This window comes from Cinclus cinclus, chromosome 1 (assembly GCF_963662255.1).
Source record: "Cinclus cinclus chromosome 1, bCinCin1.1, whole genome shotgun sequence".
NCBI classification, from domain to species: Eukaryota; Metazoa; Chordata; class Aves; order Passeriformes; family Cinclidae; genus Cinclus; species Cinclus cinclus.
Window position 1 is genome coordinate 26,569,162 of NC_085046.1, and position 24,815 is coordinate 26,593,976.

Consider the following 24,815-nt stretch of genomic DNA (forward strand, 5'->3'; position numbering starts at 1 on the left):
TTCTTGAGCTCTGTCATGCTTGATGCTGTGGCCACTTTCCTGGGGAGGCTCTTGCAGTGCTCAGCCACCCTCTGGATGTAGAGCCTTTGTCCAATATCCAGTCTAAAGCTCCCTTGATACAATTTCAGGCCATTGCTGTGGGTTCTGTCACTGAGCACCCAGAGAAGAGATCAGTGCCTGACTCTCCTTTTCCCCTCTTGAGGAAGTTGTACCTGCAGTGATGTCTCCTCTCAGTCTCTGCCAGGCAGAACAGACCAAGTGACCTCAGCCAGTCCTCACACAGCTTTCCCTCAAGGCCCTTCACCATCTCTACTGCCCCTCTTTTGGATTCTTACAGCTTATCTTTCTTGCGGTGTGCTTCTTCACTGAAGAAATTCACTATATTAGCTTGTATTGGTGCATCTGGGTATGCATCTGGGTGTATTGGTATCTGGGTATCATTAACAGTGTACATTTTGCATCTTGTGGGAAACAAAACATGGATTGTGTTTACAGTATATAATGATTATTAGTTAAGCTGTTGGTCTGCTTACTATAGAAAACTCAGGTTTTAGCTTAAAAGACTTATCTGTTACAAAATTTAAAATACCTTTATTTTGAAACTATATTTAATATATGTCCTTAATTCTCTTTAAGTTGAATAAGAACTATTAAGTTCTTACTGTCTCATTCCCATTATAAAAATACCTCAATATTTAATTCAAAACTAGTTTGATTGTTTGATGAGATGCCTCAAATAATGCCATGCTCTCTTTAGTTTTTCCATTTAAATTTGTGTTAAATCATATCTATGATTGGATAGTGGTTTTTTTTGTTACGGAGATTGATAAAATTCTGAAATTAAAGAGTACAGTATTTTGGGTATAGATTAATCCATATTACAAATTTTTGAAGTAGGTTTCCTGTGACAGTTAAATGTAGAAAAGTTCATGTGAAGCTGGTGGGTTTTATAAGTTAAAGTTCAAAACGTAACTTTAGTCACCACAAACAAAATTTATGAGTTGACAGTTAGCTTAATACATACATTTAATGAGTAAGTTGAAGAAAAGGAAAAATATCAAATATTGCTGCAGTTGTCTTTTTCAGTAGCTTGAGTGTATTTATGTTTTCTGCCATCCCCAGAATTGTGAATGTTATTAGAGTGTTGCATGTTATTTTTAATTTTACTTTTTTGTGGGACATACACACAGTTTTCATTGTTCAAACAGCCAAAAGATTTCCTTCTGTATCAGCCACCAGACCTTTGGGAAAAATAATGCCTCAGCTTCTGTTGGTCATTGTATTTGAGACTTCCTGAGTCTTTGTCAACAAGGGGAAAAATCTGAAATTAGGGAAGTCATTGACTAATGAGCTAAAAAATGTTTGCTTTTTTTTTCAGGAGCACTTTCTTATGAAAGCTTGGTTTGTTTTTTAGAATGTCAGCTTCAATTAATTTATTTCAAATTCATACTATGATTTTTGTTTCTCAATTAGGGAAATCTAACTACTCCGTTTCATCAAGAATGATGGATTATGTGTATTCTATACAGTATTCTATACAATGATTATGTTATGAAATACTGACTCACAGACAGCAAAAGGAGAAATAGGGAAATGATCAAGCAAAATGTCCATGACTGAAACTTAGGAAAGCTTACTTGTTGCAATTTTTTAACTAGCATTGATACAGATGAAAGTTAGCTACATTGGGCAGTGGTATTAATTGTGGTACTTCTTGTACTGCTAATTGGAAACTTACCCCCTGTTCAGTTTCTTAAAACTTGTAAAAACCTGTAAAACTTCAATCATTTGGACTCAGAATTCTTCATGTCTCCTGTGTATCTTTGAGGTTGGATGTTTTCAGGCAAAATTTTTAAGGTGAGAGTTGAGTAAGTGTACTGTCTTGCTCAGATATTCCTCACCCCATACCTTTAAGCAGAAAAGTGAATTGAAATCTTTGATCACTAAATTGAATTTTGGCAAAGACCTCCCTTGCCCAAAGACCGAGGAGAAATTGATTCACATCAATTTGATGAAATGTTGGAAAAGGAAAGCTTTGAAGGATATTGTGAGAGAAGTAGTTCCCTCATAAGTATCAGACCCATGGTATGGCAGGTTTTAGATCATTTGTCATTGTGCTTGGAGTGTGCTGTGGGCTGTTTGAGTATACTTATCTCTACAGTTAGAGTTGCTACAAGACTTGCAGGGTACAGAAATGTGAATTGAGGAGAAAGATGTTAAGGACAGTATCAATGACTGGTAATGCTGCACTAGATGAGAATAGTAAAATGGGGCAGTGAGTGTGGGTCTTCTGGGTCATCTTTTGTCATTCATAGAGAAATGCGAGCAGGATGTGCAGAGCTCAAGAATCCACAGAAATCCCATAGTCACTTGTGGTGAGGAGTAGCATTTTGCTAGGCTAAGCTTCAGAATTAATATCTCACCCAGTGCTGATGTGTGATGTATCTTTGCTGGTCAGGCAGTCTTTGGTAAGGTAAAGGTATTTCAGCTGCTCCTTGGACCAGGCTGATCCTTATCTAGCTGAATTGCCATCCTTGGATTCTCCACTGTATTCTCAGAGGGTTTAATATTATTTTTTTTCCTATTTTTTTCTTTCAAGTCACTACTCTGTACCATTTCATCAACAGATAGAAATTTTTTACTCACTTACGAGAGTTCAGCATTTGTACTATACACTTGTTTCTTCAGTAAAACTAAGCCAAAATCCTGCACATGTGCTGTATGAAACAGGGCTTTGGATTACAGACACACAAACCATAGAGATAGGGTTGTCTGGTACAGCCCAGTACAGACATCAGGGTGGTACTAGGACCAGAGAAGGACCTGAGTTTGGATGGTAAATGTTAAAAAAGTAGAATTTAAGTGGTGTGCAGAGGCAGCAAAATCCGGACTATTCCAGCTTCAGGACTTGAGCTAAGCTGGACTGATTAGAGAAAAAAGAAAACCATGTGGATAATAGTTAAAGGAGGGGGGATACTGAAACTGTTTAAAGAATCAGGGAGGGGTAGTTGTGGATAGGAATTCTATGTGAAAATGAGAAGTTTGCTATGGTCAAGACAAGTCAGTGATGCTGAAATGGGGAATGGGTTCTGGAAAATGGCATCTTAGTAAATTTTCAGCTACTTCTTTGTTCTAGGTAGCAGAAGATATTTATTATGATAGCAAAATTACATGTTTTTTACTGATTAATCAAAACATTTGCCTAGTAGCAAAGAAATATTTATTAAAAGTGAAAAATACATTAACGGTAAACCTTAATGAAAAAAATGCAAAAGCATAATTAGCATTACTTATATGGTTGCAGTTCCAATGTATTTATTTTACATACTTTAAAACTCTTTATTCTAAATGCAGAAAAACGTTGGTGTAACTTAATCATATATATATATATATATATAGATCAGCAGCTCTTCATAAAAAAGGGGTTTTTTTTTAAGGTCTGTGTTTTGTTAGATATTTTCTTTGAAGTTGCATACTGTCATTCATCTATCTTGACCTGCTAATTAAAAAATAGATTAAAAGGGACATCATGGTATTTGATTTCACTGAACTATTTTAGTTCTTTTGGAAGTGATTTATTTAATACTTAGCACAGAGTTTCACAGATAGAACATCTTAGTACACTGTTCCCAGACTTTCTGGTATGGTCTTAAATGCTATAAATTAATTTATTTGTATATATAATACAATTTATCTTTGTTGTTGCTTTTAATATTTATGTATTATGGCTGAATTTTATTTGCATGCCTTCAGCCATGGTATAGACGAACTATGTTATAAAAGATGTTGTTTTAAGTATATTGTCTAAACAGTCCTTTTCAGGAGTGCTGTACAATGTTTTTAGAATATAGCTCAATTATGGAATAATACAAATGCATCCATTGTTTATATCTATTGGTTAACTTCTGATTTCTTTTGAAAAAAACTATTACTAAATTTTGCATGCTTCCTGGCTACTTTGGAAGAAGATCATAATTCCTTTTTTTGTGCCTTTCAGAAGTAGTCCATTTCCACTTAGAGATCTGTTATCTTTTTAGAAAGTTTTAATACAGAAGACTGAAAATTAACTATGAAATTATAATGGAATATATGAAATGTTTGTTTTGTAAATTAAGCTTTTCTGCATTTGTCAATCAACTTGAGAAACATTTAGCCGTTAAAAAAAAAAAGTCCAGTGTTAAGATGCTTATTTTAAAATACAAGTATTTGTATGAACTGTTCAAGTGAATGCATTGCGTTTTCCCTACATTTGTTTTCTTACTCTTTACTTTGTTTGTAAACATATTACTGAAATTTGTCTTTGGGATGCTTTATGTGATGCTTTTTATTGTGGAGTTGTTAATATAAATTAATAATACTAGTTTTCTGTGGGGTTTTTTGCAGCTTTTTGTTTGGTCGGTTTTTTTTTGCTTTGTTTTAATTTTGTTTGTTTCTTTGGGTGTTTCTGATGGCTACCAAAATGCTTTAGATATACTTCCACTTAGAAAACTTGTGTATAACCTCTTCTGGCTTTTATTTGGTGAAATGCTTATAGTGTCTAGGTTTCAGTAGAACATGAAATGACTTGTCAGTCTTAAGAAGAGGGCCTTTAATGTGAGTAATACCACTGAATTTTAAGATGGCATCAAGGGCACAATATTTTACAATTTGTGCACAAGACTGATTATAAAAGGAGTCTGAGACTGATTTATAGTACACTATAGTCTTACATACAGTCAGATACTCTCTGTAAGAGGGCTGGGAAGGAAATTTCTTATCCCTTATAACTGACAGAAATCCACTACTTACCCATGCACTGGGCATCACAGGATTTTGTTCAGCATCTTGGCTTCCCATCCTGACCACAGGAATTGGTAATGCTTTCTAATACTGGAAATGAAAGCTTTTATAATATCAAGAACAAATTATCATAGCTTCTTATTTGTTTGTTCCCACAGAGCTGAGGCATGAGTACCCCTGAGCTCACTGCATAATTCCTTGTACTAAAAAGGCATCTGCTGATGTCCCCTCTAAACCTGCTAAGCTGCAGGTTGTGGCTGTGAGCCCTTGTGGTGAGAGCCCTCTTTCTCTCAACTAGAGTTGCATAGTGCTGGGAGCCCCAAAATCAAAGAATAACAGAATATGCTGGGTTGGAAGGCACCCTCAAGGATCATCGAGTCCAATCCCAGCCCTGCACAGGACCATCCCCAAGAATCACACCGTGGGACCCAGGAGTATTGTCCACACTTTTTGAACTCTGCCAGATTTGGTGCTGTGACCATTTCCCTGGGGAGCCTGTTCCAGTGCCCAAGCACCCTTTGGGTGAAGAATGTTTTTCTATTGTGTATCTTCCCCTGACACAATTTCGTGCCATTCCCTTGGGTTCTGTCACTGGGAAGCACAGAAAAGAGGATCTGCCTCTCCCATTCCCCTCACCAGGAAGTTGTAACTGCAATGAGGTCTTCCCTCAGTCTCCTCTCCTCCAGGCTGAACAGAGCAAGTGACCTCAGGCACTTCTCATGTAGCTTCTCCTCCAAGGCCCTTCACCATTTTCATTGCCCTCCTTTGGATGCTCTCTAATAGTTCAGTGTCTTTCTTACAAGTTGTGGCACCCAGAACTGCCCCCAGCAGTCGAGGTGAGGCTGCCCCAGTGCAGAGCAGAGCAGGACAATCCCCTGCCTTGCCTGGCTGGTGGTGCTGTGCCTGATGCACCAATTCTCTCCCCCTTGGCTCCCTGGGGTACTTTGTTACTGGACAGCATCTAGAGCTCAAGCTACAGCCTTCTGCCCTTTGACTCAAGCTGGCTTTCAGTTTATTCATCCAGCCTGGTTTTTAACTTGATAAGGAAAATGCTGTACGAGAGTGATAGAAAAGCCTTATGCTGGACACCTTTTGGTGTGTTGCAACCATTACTTTTCCCTCTTTTATAGACCATGTCATTTGTCGTTTCAAATACCAGCAACCCCTCTTACCCTTATTAAATCTTTGCTGAGTGCTGTCAGTTACTTTCATGTATTTGACAATGGATCCCTTGATCTTTCCCAGTACAGGGATAAGGCTGACCAGCCCATGATTTTCTGGGTACTGCTTATTATAATTTTTTATTGTGCATGTGCATCTCTTTGAGCTGGGCTCATCTTATAGCATTTTTCAGGTTTCAGAGTCCTGCCTTGGCTGTAATGATGCTTCTTAGATCTTACACAGGAGTCTGACAGAGACAAAAAACATCCATTTCAGAAACATTGAATAATTCCTGTGGACTGGAATATATCCAAATGGACTAGACCTGTACTTGTTTCTTTCATGCTGTTGGCTGCCCTTCTCCATGACACACTGGTAGGCATGGAGGTCTGAGACCCAAGTTTTCACCATGCTTGCTGATGCATTGAGCTCAAAGGCATCACATACATAGCCCCTTCTGCTTTATTTCTCTGAGCTCTGATTTAATTTTCTTTTAAAAATCATATTCCTTCTCTTGACAACTTTACCTTTCGCTGCTTCCTGCAGGATTCGGCCTAGCAGTGGCTGAGAAGCCAATGTGTCCTCTTCCAAAACCATGATACAGCTTTTTGTGGTCTTCCTTATGGAGAGGTAGTAAATCCTTCTGTCATTTTAAGTCATAGCAGTGGTAAGAAATTGTACTTACACTTCACTTTGTTTTCTGGACTGAATGTTCCAATAATCCATAAAGTGTCACTGTAGCCATTAATATTTTCAATCTAATTTTTAAATAAAACTGGATGAGAATTGATTTCTTAGGCATAGGAGCAAGTGCATCACAGGTTTTCACTTGGACTTTGACATACAGAAGCTTGATGAAGAGGTTCCTCATGATCCTCTAGAGACGTATGAATGTCTCACAGTAGAACTGTTCTGGGAGTGGGAGTTTTAAGAGGAAAAAATCTTTGTAAATATCTTGAAGAATAATTTACTTTGAAAGGAGTAAAAAATGCCCATCTCCCAGTTCTGAATCTCTGTTTTTGACTTGTGCTTGGTAGAGCAGCAGAGCAAGAAACCAGAATTTCTACTTGTTTTGTAGCGTTTGTGATAGTCATGATTAGATTTTAACATATTGAAGTTACACAGAAGATTCTAAATTCTTCTCAGATATCAATAAACTGTCAATAGCTGATGGCTAACTTAAAGGCTTAGGCCTGTATTTTCACTGAAAACAGTATGAAAACTCTGCAGTCCAATGACATTGGTGTTGACTATCCGGTGTTGAAACTGAAACAGTGAAGTGAAATTCAGATTTTTCTGACAGAATTCATCCATACCCGCTGATAAAGAGGCAGCTCAATAAATTACTTAAACTACTTCTCTGTAAAAATTTTAAAAATTAAAATTGTATTTAGTATCATGTAATAATAACAACTTTAGACTTTTTTATGTACTGAAATGGAAAAAATATCTTTCACAGCTTTTTTTATTTTAAAATACTTTATTCAGTTTTTTTCATTTCAAATCAATATTATAATATAAGTTACTGTATTATACGGCTCTGCTAGTTAAAATGTTTCTCACAGTGTGGTCTGTAAATAATAGCAATAATAAGCAAGTTCGGTATTTGAAGAAAGTTTAGTTTCTTATTTCCAATAAAATATTTGATCTGTAGATTAATGGTATGCTAGTATATTTATACAGTTCTTATGAAGGGGGTACACAGTTCTCATATTAACAGAATGAGTGACAGTACCCATAATACAAAGCTGTGTAATATATAAAATGTACATATTTTTATTGCATTTATGCTTTTGAGTTTACTGATAGATGAAGTCATAATTCCTTACCACCTTTGGAACAGGTAATTTTACAGAGATACTGTGTATCAATTACTGTCAGCAGATGCCCTGGGATCAGGCAGGCAAAGCGATTGGTAGTGAGGGTCAGTCGTGTTTTCTCTGGAAGTGTTTCTGCAGGCACATCTGATGTGCGCTTTGCTTCCGAGTGGCCTGAATGCTGCTGCTGCTATGCACATCTTGAAGCTCTTAAAATCTGGAAGTAGACATAAAAAATGAAATTGAGCAGAACTATCATCTGTGATACAAAAAGTTGGGTAGGCAGTGAAGGACTGCCAGCTGATCTTTAACTCCTTTTTCAGTGCACATTAAATGATCAGAGGAAAGCTCACATTTATGTCTAATCCATCAAGTCACAGGTTTGTTAGTCAAGGATGTTTTGTGTGCACAGACAGCATAAGAATGAAGCTGGGTGAATAAAGGGCAACTTGGTTGACTTGTCAGCTACATGCTGCTGGTGACATGTATTGCCACATCCTGGTTCAGTTTCATTAGCCTATAATTATGATTACATTATTCATCAATACTCTCAAATCTTTGTAACTCCCTATATATGGCTTTTTTTCTGCTTAGGTTTTGTGCAGTTTAAAATTAACTTAAATTTTGAGTTTTCTAATGGTACACTTATTTTCTGTTAAAACTACAGAAAACCATGCTTGTATAGGAAGACTTGATTTAATATATAACATAACCATTTATTAGTTATTATGCTTATTGCATACCAAGCAGGGTTTTTTTTTCTTTTGAATGTAAGTACTCAACTGAAAATAAGTACAGTCTAATATAGTGTAGATTACATGATATTGTGCAATTGGGATTGAGAATTATTTTGTACTGCCATATGCCCTTGTATTATACAAACCCTAACTCAATATTTTCAGTTCCTAATAATAATGATGATAAACATAATGCTCTATGATCTGTTTTTTTACTTACATATGCTGGCAGTCATAAGACTCAGTTGAATTCATGGCTGGCATTCAATTGAATGTATTTTTTTTTCCTGCTTGTGAGTACAGAGATTAAACTTGAAAATGGGCTCCTCATGCTCATTCAAAATAATAGCAGGGGGAAGGAAGAGTTTTGCTTTAAGTGGAAAAGGATAGTCACTCCTTGCAGTTAAGCACTGAATTGGATAGAGACAGCTGCAGAGGCAAGATATGCATTGCAAAAACAGATCAATTGGAATCAGTCCCATCCAAATGAAATTACATCACTCAATAACCTTCCTTTCAAGCCATTGAAGTCTTCTGGCCCAAATTTCTCTTGTCAAGTCACTGAGTTTTGCCAATGATTAAAGTATCTTGAAATTGCTTTGATAACATCAGGGACCTTGTTGTGACAAGGTCTGTAAATGCAGTCATTTAAAAAAGAAAGCTGGGCTTCATGTAGAGTATTGAGCGTATTGACTGGATATTTTTCATGGGTTCTCAGAAGTTGGTATTCACAAAGACAGTACAGATGAAGGAAAATGACATATCCTATACAAAAGAGTGAATAAAATATTGGTATCATATATATGAAATGGTTTCATTCAGTACTAAAAGTATAATTTTCCTCTGAAGTAGTTTGAAAATGTGTTCTTGTTTTGAAGTGGGCATAGAATTACTTGGAGGACAGAATTCATTAAATCAAGACAGTCAACATGTTTATGCAGTGACCAGCTCTAAATGTTGTTATTTAGGTTCCCATGTGATAGTTACTAAGATAAAGCAGAGCTCTTCTGTTCCAGTGGTACCTCAGATGCTGTTGTCCTTTGTCCTGCAGATAACTTTTTTACAGGCTAATCAGTGTGTATATTAGCAGATATAAATCTGTAACCATTCAGGAAGCATATATTAATATTTATAACTTGATCAATACAGAGAAAATTAGCAATGTCTAGAAGACACATTGCTCATCATTGTTTTCTGGTTTGGGTTTTTTTTTTTCCCCTGTAAAGAGCTCAGTAACTCTCATCCACTTAATACAGCTGTTGAGTACAGATGAATTTCTGAGATGAGGTGTACCTTGAGCAGCCTGAATTTTAATAATACATATTACTTATCAATCTTTACCTCATTAAAGTTATTTGCAAATACCCTAGATTTCTCTTTAGGCTTAGCAGACATAACCTGGTGGGAGAGTCCTAATTTTTCAGAGTTACACTGAAGCAGATTCTGCCTTCAGACCCTTGAAGATAAACTGATTTTACCTTGTGGTTGAAAATGTATTTTTACTTGTGCCTAGTTGGCAGCCAGAAACATTGCTCTTACAACAGCTATTTTACCTGATGAAGGCAAGTATTAAAATGGCTAAAAAATAGCCAAGATGAAAACTGCTGACACGTTTGTCTGCGATTTGCAGTTTTCTGTGTCTGTTACACAAATGAAGAGTAGAAAACGTTGTAATAACTTGTAGGGTTTCTTGTCCTGTGAAGTCTTTTGAAAAGGAAATCTGCACATACTCTTAGATACCCGCCCTTTACATAATATTTACTTAAGTGACAAAGCAAATGACAGCCATGTGTGGTTAGGGAGGAGAGAGGTTGTTGTGTTTCTTCCTCTTTGTATCAAAATTTGAAGGAAAGCGCTTTTATAATTACTTTTTGTCCTGGGTTGAAGGAGAGCTTGGAGAGAACAAGTCTTCTAAAGGCCCAAATATGCAATTGAGAGACTTCCTGTTCAAATCATCTATTATGGCATTTTCTTTCTTAATATTTGTTGCGTCTACTGGCAAGAGAGGAAAGCTGTTCCGTTTTGCTTGCCATCCTTATTTCAAATTTTTATGCTCACTAAATCCTTGTTTTAAATGAGGCTGTAAATAGAAGCTCAGCTATTGCAGACAGCTCTGAGTACTTCAGTCAGTAGAAATTTGAATGAATGTACAGGAAAGGGAGCAGTTCTTGAGGAATGGTTGGCAAATGGTATGTAGGGATGGAAGAAGAGCAGAAGGAAAAACTGGGGCAGGAGTCATAAGTGCAGGTGGTATCAGGGCAGTAGTCAGTTATCAGATGAGTTTGCTATTGCATTACAATAATACAATCAACTACAATAATTGCAAGCTATTGTATTTATACATTCACATTCCTTTGTCTTTTACCAATCTTTCACTTGCTAGAACAAAAAAAGGACTTGTTTAAACAAAGCAAGCAGTGATTCCTTAATTAATAATATTTCAAACATTAGAGAGGTGAAGATAACGCTAGAACATGTAAATAAATTGTGTCAAGTTAAATTTTTAATAGAGTATAAATGGAAAATTTGTCCAACCATTTAAAAACTAATTCCCCTTTAATATATGAATAAATATTTTAATATCCTTTTAAATTTCTTGATATGTTGTTACCAATTAAAATGCAGTACAAAGAAATATAGGAATAACTAGTGCAGGTGTAGGTTACTTACACTTCCTACTTGATGTCTGTTCTTACAGTCTTATCTAAAGTGCTGCAAAATATTAGGATCTTTTCTCAGTAGTTAAAAGTTTCCTCTGAGAACCTTGTTTGTGCTTAATTACTTTCAGTTATGAGCTTATTAAAATTTACGTGAGTATTCTATTGGTTCAGCTGTGAAGTTGGTTTTAGGTATAAAAACATGTTTACATGGAGAAAATTTTATATAAAAATAATTTATAAGTAGAAATTTATATATAAGTACAGTTATATGTTGATATACATATATGCATATGTATAAACATATTCACGTACTCATTCACTCATTTCAAGAAACCAAAAGAAAACCCCTTGTATTTAAAGTATGGATTGCTGTATTCCTGCCCAAACCTTTCTAGCACAGATGGGACAGTCTGTCACATCCTGATGACCTGACTGAAATGGTACAGTTGCAGTTACTGACATTGCTGTGAGAGGGTAGAGGTGGCACAGAGACCTTCAGTTTGTCTTGATTGTTTCTGATGCTGCCCCTCGAGTTTCTGCATTTCCGTGTGCACCCATGTCAGCCTCACCCACTGAGGCTGTCAGTACAAAATTAGTTGCACTCAGTAAGGGTGGGGGATTGTAGTGAGAGGACTATGCAGAGTATTTCTATCTTACAGCTAAGCTTTTCTTCAATTTTCTGAAAAAGTTTAAAATTGCACTGTAGAATTGCAGTTCAGGACATCCAATATAAATTTTTAATCGTGTTTCAAGTAAGAGATGAAGTGAGAATTGGGGGTGGATTTGCATATGGTACTTCTTGCTGTCCCTCTAACTCTTATACTCAAAATCCTTATAGTCAAAACTAAAATTTGGTTGCAAAGAATTTTTGTTTGAACATGTGGCAACAAGATGGCTCCTGTTCATCAGACTGTTACATTTTATCAAAGTATGACAGCAGTTTCTTTTTTTTTATTTACAATTCTACTTAAATACATTTCAAATTTAAAAAAAAAAAACAAAAAAAAAACAAACAAAACCCACCAAATGTGGATGGAGACCTTTTATCAGTTTTTCTTTCAAAATGTATTTGCTCAGCTTAAAGACAACATAGATGTTTTCCTAACTAAAATCTCACAGTGTTCTAAGATACATTAATTCACTGGATGGCAAGTACTTTAAAGAATTTAAATGCAGAGAATCAGCACTTTAAAATTATATTGATTTTTTAAAAAGCATTCTCAGAAAGTATGTATGTCATGAGTGTCAAAAGACAGGAATTACAAGTAGGGAAGAAAAAGCTGTGAAGGCTTTGGAATTAATTGGCTCAAAGACATTTTTTCAGAAGCTACTAAAGCCTTTAGTGTACTGAGTTGTTACAATTAATTTTGAAAGAAACCCTCCCTTACTTAGTCCTTCCTAAATACTAAGACTGGTTTTCTTTCAAATGCTATTCTATAAAACAAGCATTTTTAAATATTATACCATAGTACCCATGTTTATGATTGTAGTCAGTCTCTTAGGTGCATTTTTTTTGGGTTGCAAATCTGAGTAAAATGCTAGCTTCACAATTAAGCCTACCTTATTAAATTGTTGCTTTTATAATTTAAAAAAAAGAAAAGAAAATTATCTTCTCTGTCTTGTGGTGGGCTGCTTTTGTTCTTTGAGATGTATTGAGAAAAAGTTGTAAGAGTTATAAGGATGCTATACTTAACTCAGTTTAATGTTTTGACACTTAGAGACTCTTGAAAATCTCGTGTGGTTGTCTTAAGTATTTGGATCTGAGCATACGCATTGCTTAAATTTAGTATGATGTTAAAATGTTTCATAAGACAGAGGAGAGCTGCTGTGATCTTTCAATGTTAATATTTTTTTCTTATCACTTTACTGTGTAGATACCCTTCATGAGACACAACTCTGCCACAACTCATCCTCGGAGGCAATCGTGGAAACCTTTTATAATAGGATTTTTAAATGTGGATAAAGCTCTCAATAGAATACCTAAAATAAAGGAGAACAGCTACCTTGTCTCAACTATAAGCTTATTATGACAAAACATTGAGTTTGCTTGTCAGGCTTGGATAGAATGTAATTGATTGGTTTGTTATTTGGACTGACAAGGTAGTTAATTTGCCTGCATTTTTTTGCACTATTCAGGAACATTTTGTATGTGCATCGCTGAAAAATCCCGGATAAATGTCTTGTCAGGATTGTCCTATTAAGTAATGTCTCTTCCCCCTGTGCTTCGTTGGCAAATGATGTTATACAATGCTTGGATTCATTGAAGAGTGACAGAAGCCTGTGGGACTTAAATATTGTGTGTTCCTCTATGGTGATACTGAAAGAAATAAGCAACGGTTTGCCGTCTGCCTGCCACTCTACTTATATACAGTTTAATAAGAACATTTCTATATAGAACACTGTGTTGTACATAGACCTTACTGTAAAAAGAATTGTTTCCTAAAAAAAAAAATAAATGTTCAGTGATAATGCGACCTGTAAAACACTTGAGATTTACTATTCTGAAGGAATAGATTTGCCATGGAAAAATTGATTTTATGCTTATTAGTATGAACTAATTGTTTCTGACTCCAGACATTCGAGTGAATAGAACTAAACCTATACTTCTTTCTGATTTTTTTTTTTTAATAAGAAAAAAATGGAGTATGTGCAGGCATTTGTTTCATTTGGGTTACTTCTCTGGCAGTGTTCAGGACAAGCTTATCTCCTCCCAGTACAAACATGAAATTGTTTTGTAAGTTGGGGAAGGAATGAAGAACTGATCACACAGCATGACAGCTGAGATCTTCGTCTCCGTCCGTATATATCCTGGTAGATGCACATATAGTATTTTGATCTTCAAATGGTACAGATCCTGTTCTTAAATCTACAGTATCAGAGTGTTGACATCTTCATCGTTTTCATCTTGAACTTGCTCGGAAAAATTCTGCTCAAATGCAATCACACTTGTAACTTTATGACCTATAATCTTTGGATTTCTTGAGATATGGTGGGTTTTGTCATCTATCAAGGCACGTTTCCATTTGAAAGTATTTTTTAAACTTAAATAAGAAATTACATCTGTAATAAGTAATAGGAGAATATACAAATTTATGTATACTTATTGACGAGTCATATCTTACCAGGGCATTTCATGTTTGAATATTATATTAAATAAAATTAACCTGATGTCTAACACGTCGTTTCATTTTAAAAAGGGGGTGGGAGAATCTCAGAGTTAAGATTTTTGTTGGAACTGTCAGAAATGCTTATCATTCTGTGTTGGCAAGGCATACAAAGACACCTTAAAAATAAAGAAATTTGCACTAGGAAGTTGACACTAATGCAGGAGCTTGATCTTTAAGGATCCATGAATCTTTTCTAGGAAGAAAAGACCCGGGTGTATTGACCACTTGTGCAGTATTCTGAAAGTAAAAAGTTGTGTCCAAGTGCTGTGTAAGCAAGGGGAAAAAAAGATGTTTGCCCATACATCATTATGAGTCTATGAAAAAAAAAAAGAAAAAGTAATGTTTACTGTGATTTATGATCATTTATTAAACTAAAATGGTCTAGGTACTGTGCATAGGAGAGAATGATAAATTTGACTTATCTTGGCTTTAGTAGGATTTTCAAAATACTTCTGTGCGTGACATTCCTTTACATAAGTTAGAGATTCTCTTTATTAAGCTGCAATAAAAGGTGTAGGTGATTAGGAAAATAAGCCAGCTACCTGGCTTTATCACTGTCATATGATACTCAGCTCACTGGGTTCCACTCAAACTCTCCTGATTCAGTGTTATGATATTTTTGCTTTAGCCTATTAGGTACTGAAATAAAGCGGTTACATTTGCAAGTGATGACAGTAGAATGTGTTAGAATTTAAAAGAAAAATTTAAGATAATATTCAGAAAAAGCATGCAGTGCAGGAAGAAAAAGGCAAATCACTATTGATTGTGTGATTATGGTATCAAGGCTGGCTTAAAACAACAAAAAAAGAAATTGTGGGGGTGTCTGGATCACAGAACACTGCCCAAACTGATCAAACCTGATACATACAGAGAGAGGCGTTGCACTTAATGCATTGAAGTACTTTTGAATATTCAGAAGGCCAGTATTCTGGCCTTTTCACCCTTTGAAAAGTCTCAGCTAGCATATCCTGTCCACTTTGGTAGGCTGAGAAGGTGGAAAGCAAACTGAACTGCATGATAGGAGGACCACAGGAGATCTGGATTAAAATAGCTTAAAATAATAATATTTATTTAATTTAGTGAAGGTGGTAAATCTGTTAAAAAAGCCTAAATTAATATAAAGATGATAAAGACAGAAGTTGCTACAAAGAACGGAAAAAAAAGGTTCTTCAAAGCTGATCAACCAAAAATAAGATACATTTTATCAAGTTGATTTAGCCAATAGAAAGGGGTTTTTCTAATAATAAGAATACTAACACTAGAGATGTTTGTTAGGGAAATTCAGTAATCTCTGCTTTTGGAGGATTTTAAGGACAGGCTAATCCGTTAAATACTGTTTCAAGTATTGCTGAAATTTTCCTGGGCATGCTTGAAACCCTAAGGTGAATTCCTGCTGTATTTTTTTATGTTTTTCCCCAGTACAGCTTTCTTGTAGAATTTTGTTCTCTCTGTCTCTCTCCCTTTCTCTCTCTCTCCCATATTATTAGGTTGAAAGCCAGCTGCTAACACTTGATGTTTCACCTTTTGAAATACGTTTGATGGCAATATTCAGAACTATCATGGACTTTTCTAGTAGCTCATAAACAGTACACCATTCAGTAGAGTTAATATCTGAACACCTGAGAGTGCCACTATAGGTGCAATCATGTATTACTAGAATGTACTTCAGAAAAACAAGTGCAGCATTTGGTAATAGCTTCTTAAATTTTCCACCTTTCAGTTTGTCAAAGGACTAATGCATGACTACTTTAATGCATGTCTTTGAGTCATTGTCTTCACAGAAGTTCCTGGTTTAAACATTAAAATGCTGTAAATGGAAGTTCTGCACAGTACCTACATTAACAAAAGCAAACACATCTGAAATAGTGTTCATATCATTATATTCCACTTGCATATGTGGGCCATTAATGAATTTTTCAAACTAATTTAACAAAGCCATGTGTTTGTGTAGTTTTGCAGTACTGAGAGTGAAAAGTTAATTTCTTGCTCAAAGAAAGCTGTTCACATACAGGTGTAGTAAATAAAGTTTCTTTTCAGCATTCTTAGAATTAAGTTTGCATATGCAAACTTAAGTTTCATAAACCAAATGATTTGTAGACCGTTCAAAAAATGTCTTGGCTATATAGGAATGACATGCAACGATAGCCCTTTCAGATTCTTCCTTATCCATGAATAATCTGTGCTAGGTTTTTGGATATGAGGGGGTGTTTGATTTATTATTAAAATAATGATTTTAATCAGTTAAAACAGTTAGGTGGCAGGTTTGGTTTTAGTGTAATAAATTTAGCTACATAGATGTCTTTCAGATGAATGCTGGTATTCTTTTGCTGTTTTTTGTTTTGCTATAATTGATAGACTTTATTTGTTTTTATTAATGCCCTTGAGATTGGACAGAAATTTAAGTAAACAGGAGATGAGACAATTTCCCATATCCAAAAGAACTTAGGTACCTTATCATGGAACTACTCTTAGTTGAAGATCAGTAAACTCGTCATGCTCTGTCAGGCTGTGTGTCCATCTTGCCCATACGTTGTCTTCATCAGAAGTAGGTAGATATAAAAACCAGAAAGCAATAATCATCCCTCATCTGCTATAATTGCTCACCTTTCAGCAGTAGGCACGCCCTCTCTCTTCCAGGCATAGCAGAAGATAGTCTACTCTCTCATCTACCATTATAAACTATGTAGATAAGAGACCTCCCTTTGTATTCTTGTGTTGTACCTGGCATAATAGAAATTAGAATGTGACAATTGCTTAGCTTAATACCATAGCATTAGCCTTTCTGGAAAGAGTATTTCATTTACCTAAATCAAAATTACGAATATATTAGAATCCAGAAAGATGTAGGTTGCAGAAGTCTTTGAAGGACATCTGTTCCAGCCACCCACTCAATGCAGGACTGAATGCAAAGTTCGATCTTTGAAATTGGATGAAGTTCCCTACAGCTCAATGTGGGTGAACTTTTAGCATCTGTGAAGATAGAGTCTTTCAGGGTAACAAGTATCTGTGTATGAAGAAGCCATATAGCTGGGCTATATCCTGGATTATAATCAACAATTTATCTATATGCAGTCACATAAGAATTTTAGTGCAGAAATGTGTTACAGTTCTGGTGGTAAAGTCGCCTAAAGCTTGACTGGCCTATGTGAGAAGACCTCTTTCTGTAGAACAGAATCTGCAAGGTGATCACCGATTTTTAGTTGTTACACCGTTTATAGGCCAGAGAAAATGTGTAGCAATCAGGAAGATGAGAATCAACTTCTTCCATTTTATACTTAATGGGGTTTTATTATTTTGTCATTTTTTGTTTAAAAAACAAAGGTGTTAATAAGAATATAGATCTTACATTTCAGAGTCTCAATACAGTACTGCATCACTTCTGGGTTTCAGTGTGACGTATCACATCAAATAGAGAGTAATTTGTTTTGGAATCATTTGGGCTGAATTTAAGAGTTTTGGTCTAGAATGGTAGGGTAAGATACAAAGTTGTACCTTTGCTTATTTTCAATTTGTTTCAAGAAATCTCAGAAGAAAAAGATGAGTGTTCTTCACATATTCTATAATAAAAACGTGCTACAGTTTTGGGCTCCTCCCTCAGTAACTAGAATAAATGTTCTTTTTGGACAGCATTTATAACAGTGCCCTAAATAGAGGACTATGCATTTATTTCACCATTGGATCTCAAATTTTACTGTTTAAATAAGGGCACATGAAAGTGCCTGCTTTGATGTGGCACGTAAGAGTTGCTGCTGCAGCCCTTCACACTGTTCATTCGTGTCATCCAGAATTTATCTCTCTTGTGGTCTGGTTGCAGTAAGGTGCCACAGGAGCACTCCTCAGCTACTCCAGGCCGAACTAATTCATTTTGGTTCTACAGTCTGAATTCACTTGAGCTACACTGATTTACTGTGGGGTGTTGGGAATGCTTATGTGCTCCTTTATATTGTGTATCATACAGTTGCTAATAAGAAACAAAGTGTTGACAGTGACATACGTGGTCGCGGCTTGTTTTAAGTTGCTCATCTGAAATCAAGAACGTGCTGCAGTTTAGAATGAACCCCAAATCATGTTTCTGTCTGTTTGCAGTTCCAGAGTGACACAGCACTTGGACACTGAGGGGCTAAAGGGGAGAGAGATTGGTGCCTGAGAGGAAACCTCTGTTCCTCAGGTATCTCGTCCTTAGGTGCTTTAAATCTTTTAGTCAGAAATGGGGTCCAAAACAAGCCAGCAAAGGATGATGCTTATCAGTAGTTAAATCTACACAGGTGCTGGAGTAGCTGTTGTGTTGCATGTCTTCAGCAAGTGGATGCATGTACACACACGAATCCTACTCTAGTTCCCTTAAAGTTTAAAAATTCTGGATTAGCTTACTTCTGACTTTGTCAGAGTAAGGCTTATATGACAAATTCTCTACTTTAAATGGTAAGATATGTATCAATGTTTTATTTTTTTTGTTTCATTAAAGTAAATATTTCCAAGCTGTTGTGACAAATTGGGAGTAGTAGATATCTTTTGCAATTCTGTATTTTGTTCACCATGGTACCTTTTGGCATGACACTGCAGGCGGTGTGCAATGATGTGTACATAAGTGAGATTTTCTGTAGTCTCTGAAGCATATTTGGAAAGTTGTATTTAAAGATTAGCTTATTAATATTGTGTTTCAGGGACATGTAGGTAATTACTTTTAGAGCTATAGATGGGTGATGCTGTCTCGTGAATGCAAAACAGGTTTCTTCGCTCTGGCTGAATCAGCTCTTTGTGGTTTTCGATGATATTAACCAGTGACTTACAAATGTGCCAGTGACAGGCGGGTTTTGTATTCACTGCTCCTCTGTAAAAGTGCAGGTCTTTTTCCCCAGTGCTTGCAGGAAGACTTCTGCAGGCCAACTGATAAGACTCCCTCCTGTGCAGGTAGATGCAATGTAATGAAATTGGATGTGTGTGCTGAGCTTTGTAAATAAAATGAGATTGACCCCAGCCATTATCTCATTTATCTCATTTACATTGTAAAATCGGTATCTGCACTATTGATTAGAGCATAATTAGTTAATTATGAACACGATAGGGCTTAAGCACAGCCAGCTGTACTGTTAAAAAAACTAATAAAAACAATCCAAGGGCAAGAGCAGATGGAGATCACTCTATTAAAGAACAAAGCAAACATATTTCAGGTATGGAAATGCCAAATGAACATTTCTTGTGGTGAAGATGTAGCTGACATGCATTCTATACTTCTATAAGTAGAAGTGTTTGGGTTTTTTTTTTTAACTTTTTTATCTTAACTACTTCAGAATTCACCTTTCTTCTTCACACTCCATTTTCTCTGTATTTAGTGGGCATATATCTATCCTCATTAATTGCTGGAATGAAGAACACAGTGATTTTTAATTTTGATGCATAAAGTAATTTCAGGCTTGTTATAACAGTAATAGTAAGCAATTACCTGTCAGTTAGAGGTAATTTAGGAGGTTAGGTTAGCTTGTCTTTGTGTGGAGCGCTGCCTTTATTTTGACTGTTTTCAGTACAGCAGCTAACCAGGCTGCTGAAGATGGTCCACCACTGAATTGCATTTGTAAATCATGTGCTTCACCACAAAAATAGCTATCCACAAACAGCAGCAAGATAAAATACTCTCTATTTTAAGTTTGACCATGTGACCTTGAATGCACAAGGGTAGAAATTTCAACAATCTGTAATATGGAGGAAGTGGCTTCTTTCCCTTTCCCCCCTTCCCCATCCCAGCAGCTTTGTTTGTCCTATTTAGCCATCTTGAGGATGGAAGTGGATGATATTTGTAAATGATGGTGCTATGTGACTCCTTTGCTCTGTAAATGATTAGAATGTGATGGATCTATGAGTGCATTTACTGACTGGCTGCGAGACTTTCAGCATGACATTTTTTTCTGACCCAGCAATTTCATTCTCTATAGCTAAGTCAAAAACATTCTGTATTTTGTGTCACTTTCTTATTTTCTGGATGCGACAGTGGGATTCCTATCATTTTTATGTTGCTAGACAAAGAGCACAGCTAGTAGTATACACTTGAGAGATTAATCTTGTTTTATTAGTGCCATTTTAACTTAGATGCAATGTTTGCTTTTGGAATTAGGAATTAAGAATGCCAATTTTTTTTCATTGTGATGTGTGTAAGCTTCACATTTTTTCCCCAGTCAGTCTCAGCAGACGATGATTGCTAGACAGCTAGAGCATCATTAACCAAGGTACAGTGTGTATTCATCCGTTTTCCCAGCATCGTGGTCTGGGAACTTCAGAATCAGTGAATTTCTGTTTTCCAGTACAGAATCCATATTCCAGTAAAAAGCAGCAAACATTAAAAAATGTTTAGTATAGTTACACTTTTATCACCATGCAGCTTTTTGTGTTTTGATATATGGCAATATACTCATTTGCATTTCCTTAGCTGTGCAGATGAGGGTAGAAGCTATTAATATCTGAGAACTCCCATATAGATATTTTAAACTCATTTTAGGAAAATGCAGTTTTTCTTCTACCAAACTAAACACTCTGAAGTGATAAAAATTAATGGCAATAAATATTAAAAATATTGTGCTTTAGAATGGTGCCTTGAGATCCATATTTAATTTCACAACGTCTTGGTTATTTTGACCCAGCTTTGCAAACTCCCTCAGTGTATTCTGAGGAAACATGGCTGAAAGTGCAATACCACTGTTCTAGCCACAAAATGGTAAAAATGTAAGAGATGCCAAAGTGTAATTTTAAAAGGGAAGCATTTGCTTTTTCGAACATAGACATACAAATAAATTACTTCATTAAAAAAAACCAAAAACTAAGTCAATACTGTTTAAATCAGATGTAGATTATGGACTAAACTCTGAAAGAACTCTTAAATCAGTCAGAAATAGTATGTTTCTTTATTTTCAGTTACTTAAGAGGATCCTTACATTTACTTGAAGGGAGTTCTGATTAGCACTGCTCAAGTGCAAGCCCTTACATGCATAAGATTCCAGATATAGAAATAGGTTAGTAAAAATACACTCTTTTACAGACGAGAACACTGAGGCTCAAAGGAGGCCTAATCTTCAGCTGAAGGTCACATACACTGTTGGGATTTAGGAGTGTGACCTATTCCATCTCCCATTCTCAACTTTTTATTATTTTAATACACCTTTCACAGGAAATAAAACTGCATGTATTCCTGGTTTTCAGTAATATTAGACTCTTCTCTCTTTAAAAACTGAGGATGGTTAACTGTTTGCTTTGTTGTGGAGTTAGATGGCGTCACTGCTAAGCAATCCTAAGGATATATACTGCAATATGGTATATCTCATTTTCAAAATCGAATCCATGTCAGTCCAGTGTCGAATCCTGTGGCTAGTCAGATGATTGGTTTTAATTTCTATTTAGTAGGAAACAGTAAATGCCATACCCTTACCAGTGCTCGTGTGCTACCTGTGACTCCTAGAAAGCACAGCCTTGGCAGCGAGGACTAAAGTATTTACTTAAGTTAACCAATCATAATTGAAAACAGTTAATTCTTTTTATTGAGACTAATCCTTGGAGAAGTCACATGAATATTTTGTTCTATTAATGCAGCATTATGTTCTGTTAGTTGAATCCTCTTTCTGCAATGCACTCTGTTCTGTTGATAAATTATATCCCACTGTCTTTGATCTGATGAAGCCTATGCTATGCTATTACTGCAATTTTTGGACATTTTTGTGTTTGCACAAACCGTAGAGAAAAAAAAGAATGGCCAGGAAAGCAGAGAAGGAGAATGCGGGGGATTTCTTTAAAATTTTTAAACATTTACTCTTTCCTATTTTTCAATATTGGCCTTAAATCAGACTTTAAGACTGTTTAATGATGAGACTCTTGCAAAGTAAATTTGAAAAAAGCTTTCCTTTTCATACAAAGGAATATAGAGAGATATGCAAATAAAGAGAACTTCAGTATTTATTCTGCTTCGAAGAAATCTCTCATTTTGAGCCTATTATTGTTCTGATTTAAAATTCCCTTCATGAAACACTTGTTCTACTGTAGCAAGTTTTCTATTTGTGGTACATTAAAAGTAGATTAACAATAGCTATGCTCTATGTTTAGAGCTTTTTGTGTGGACTGTGCATAGTACTAAACACTAAGGAAAGATTTATTAAAGAACATACATTTATTGTGTGTACACAGAGCACTTTTAGGAGTAAAAGATCACAGTGAAATCCTTTTAAATTAACGCCCTTTCCAGAAACTTCAGTGTGAATGAGAAAATATTTTGTACCTTTGTTTATCAACCACATAGTCCTGGTGTAAAAATGTAATTCATAGCTGTAAATTATACTTGAGTTATTTAATATGTGGGTGAATTTTTCACACAGCTTTTCTTGGAAAATTACATGTGCAAAACTGTCTTAAAACTATGAAAAAAAAATATTGTCACTGTCTAAAAAAAATTAAAATTTCTGGAAATAAAAGGGCAGTGAATGACACTGAAGTATCTAAAAAATTAAGCAGTTTTTTCATTAATTTGCAAGTCTTCACAATGTTATCATTTATATACGATGATGACAAAGGTGATGTATGAGTGTCTGCATTGGGATATTCCAAATTAAGCAGAACCTACTTGAAGTGGCTGTTAAAAATAACCCCTTATAGAAAATAGATTTTCTTTATTATGATAATGGATCAGGAAATCTTCTGCTGAGAATTACAGGGACGCTCAATCTAAAATAGTACAGAATTACCATTTAATATAAATACATTTTTTGTTTTTCTCTTGCAGGTGTGATGAATGCAGGCTTTGCTACCATTTTGGCTGTCTAGACCCACCCCTGAAAAAGTCTCCTAAACAGACTGGCTATGGATGGATTTGTCAGGAATGTGACTCTACATCCTCCAAAGTAAGTTAATGCACCCTAAAAATAGTTGAACTATTCTGGTTCATAGGAGTTTTACTTAGTGTCTAAAGTTTTTTATTAAATGCTGTGCATATGTTTGCTCTGGTAGAAGGTAATAAGATAAGGATTTCTGATTCTCTTTTAAATAGGTATTAAAATAAGCAGAGTGTACGCAAAATGAATTATTCCTAATCAGTAAAGAAAATTTTACTATCCTAGTTAAATGCTTGTTTTTGACATTGTGATCTCTGTGAGGAAGGTGTGTGTACAGATAATGTATCAATGTTGTTAATATTGACAAGAAAAAGTATTTTAGGAATTCTACAGAATATAAGCCTCTAAGGACAGAGAAGATGCATGTGTTCTCTAAACAAAGGAAGGTGATTTGAATTGCCTGGTTCAAGTATAGCATTGTAAAACTAGAACTCATTTTTGACATGGATTAGCTGCTTAATAATACTGAAAATAATAGTATTCTTTAATAGTACTGACTTTTCAAAAAATAAAGATTCTGATTATTTGTTTGTCTGCACAGAAGCTTTAGCACTGGCATCCTTTTCTATCATCACCATAATCTTTGAAGAGACACTTTCCAATTGATCCCATAAGAGGATTTATAAATGAGTCCTTAATGTAAAAATAAAAGAGCGTTCTAAAAGTCCTCAAGATTTTAAAGGTTACTGCCACTTTCTTTGTATTTTGTGGAATCTTTTACCTAATAAGTGCCTCAGTGTGTGGATAGACAGGGATACAGCTGTGATGAGATGTTCTCATAGGTTACTTGTCAGCATACTTGGATCCTTACCCTCTGTCATGTGCTTACTTTTAAGACTGGCACGTACAGAACCTTCAGGGAGTAGTATCATTTTTTGGTTTGCTGGAGTCCTTTTCCAATTGCAAAAATATGTTATTCAGTTTCCCCCTGGGGGAAGGAGACAGGGTATCAAATTGTTCTTTTATAAGGAGGTACGGAGACAGACACAAGAAATTAGCTGTCCACTACAGTTTGGACATCAAGCAATCTTTCTTGAATACCACTTACATGCAAGAGACATTCCAAGAGTGAATTAAAACTGTTATTGAATTTCTGTCACCCGCTTTAACTAAAATGGGGTCCTGATAACATGAGTTAAAATCTCATGTCTCTTGTATTCTTGACTTCCAAGTAAACAGAAAAATCCAAGGGTTTGTAATTTCTACTTGTATTTTCCTGGAGAACGGTACACTGTGTATGAGATACAATTTTTTAGCTACTTTATGAGGTAAATTAATTATGATGGACTTCACTTCTTGCAGGGTGTGTATTAGTTTTAAGATGTGTTGGAAAATGGAATGTCTGAAAGAGTAAACACAATTTTTCAGTAGAATGATTATACATTTTGTGGTATCTTAGTGTTTATTACGAATTTTAAAAATGTGTCTGATTTTCATTCATAAAGATTTTTAATGAGCAAATTTAAATAAGGTCTCTTGGACTTTCAAGTACAGGCAATTAGAATTGCATTTTAGTGACTATGTAATAAATATGAAAGCTACTGAAAAACATTGTCTTATGGGGACTCCTTGTGGTTTTGTTTAGTCACTTTCACAAAGCTTTTCCAGAGAGCCGTGCAGAGAAATTTCT

General features: G+C 35.5%; 1 protein-coding gene across 1 annotated transcript in view; it reads left to right on the plus strand.

The window, feature by feature from the left end:
- Nucleotides 1-24,815, plus strand: part of PHF14 (PHD finger protein 14) — a 157,848-nt gene that overhangs the window by 81,482 nt on the left and 51,551 nt on the right. Inside the window, exon 17 of the mRNA XM_062495253.1 lies at nt 23,077-23,194. Within this exon, the coding sequence (XP_062351237.1) occupies nt 23,077-23,194 (118 nt within the window). The remainder of the gene's footprint in view (nt 1-23,076; nt 23,195-24,815) is intronic.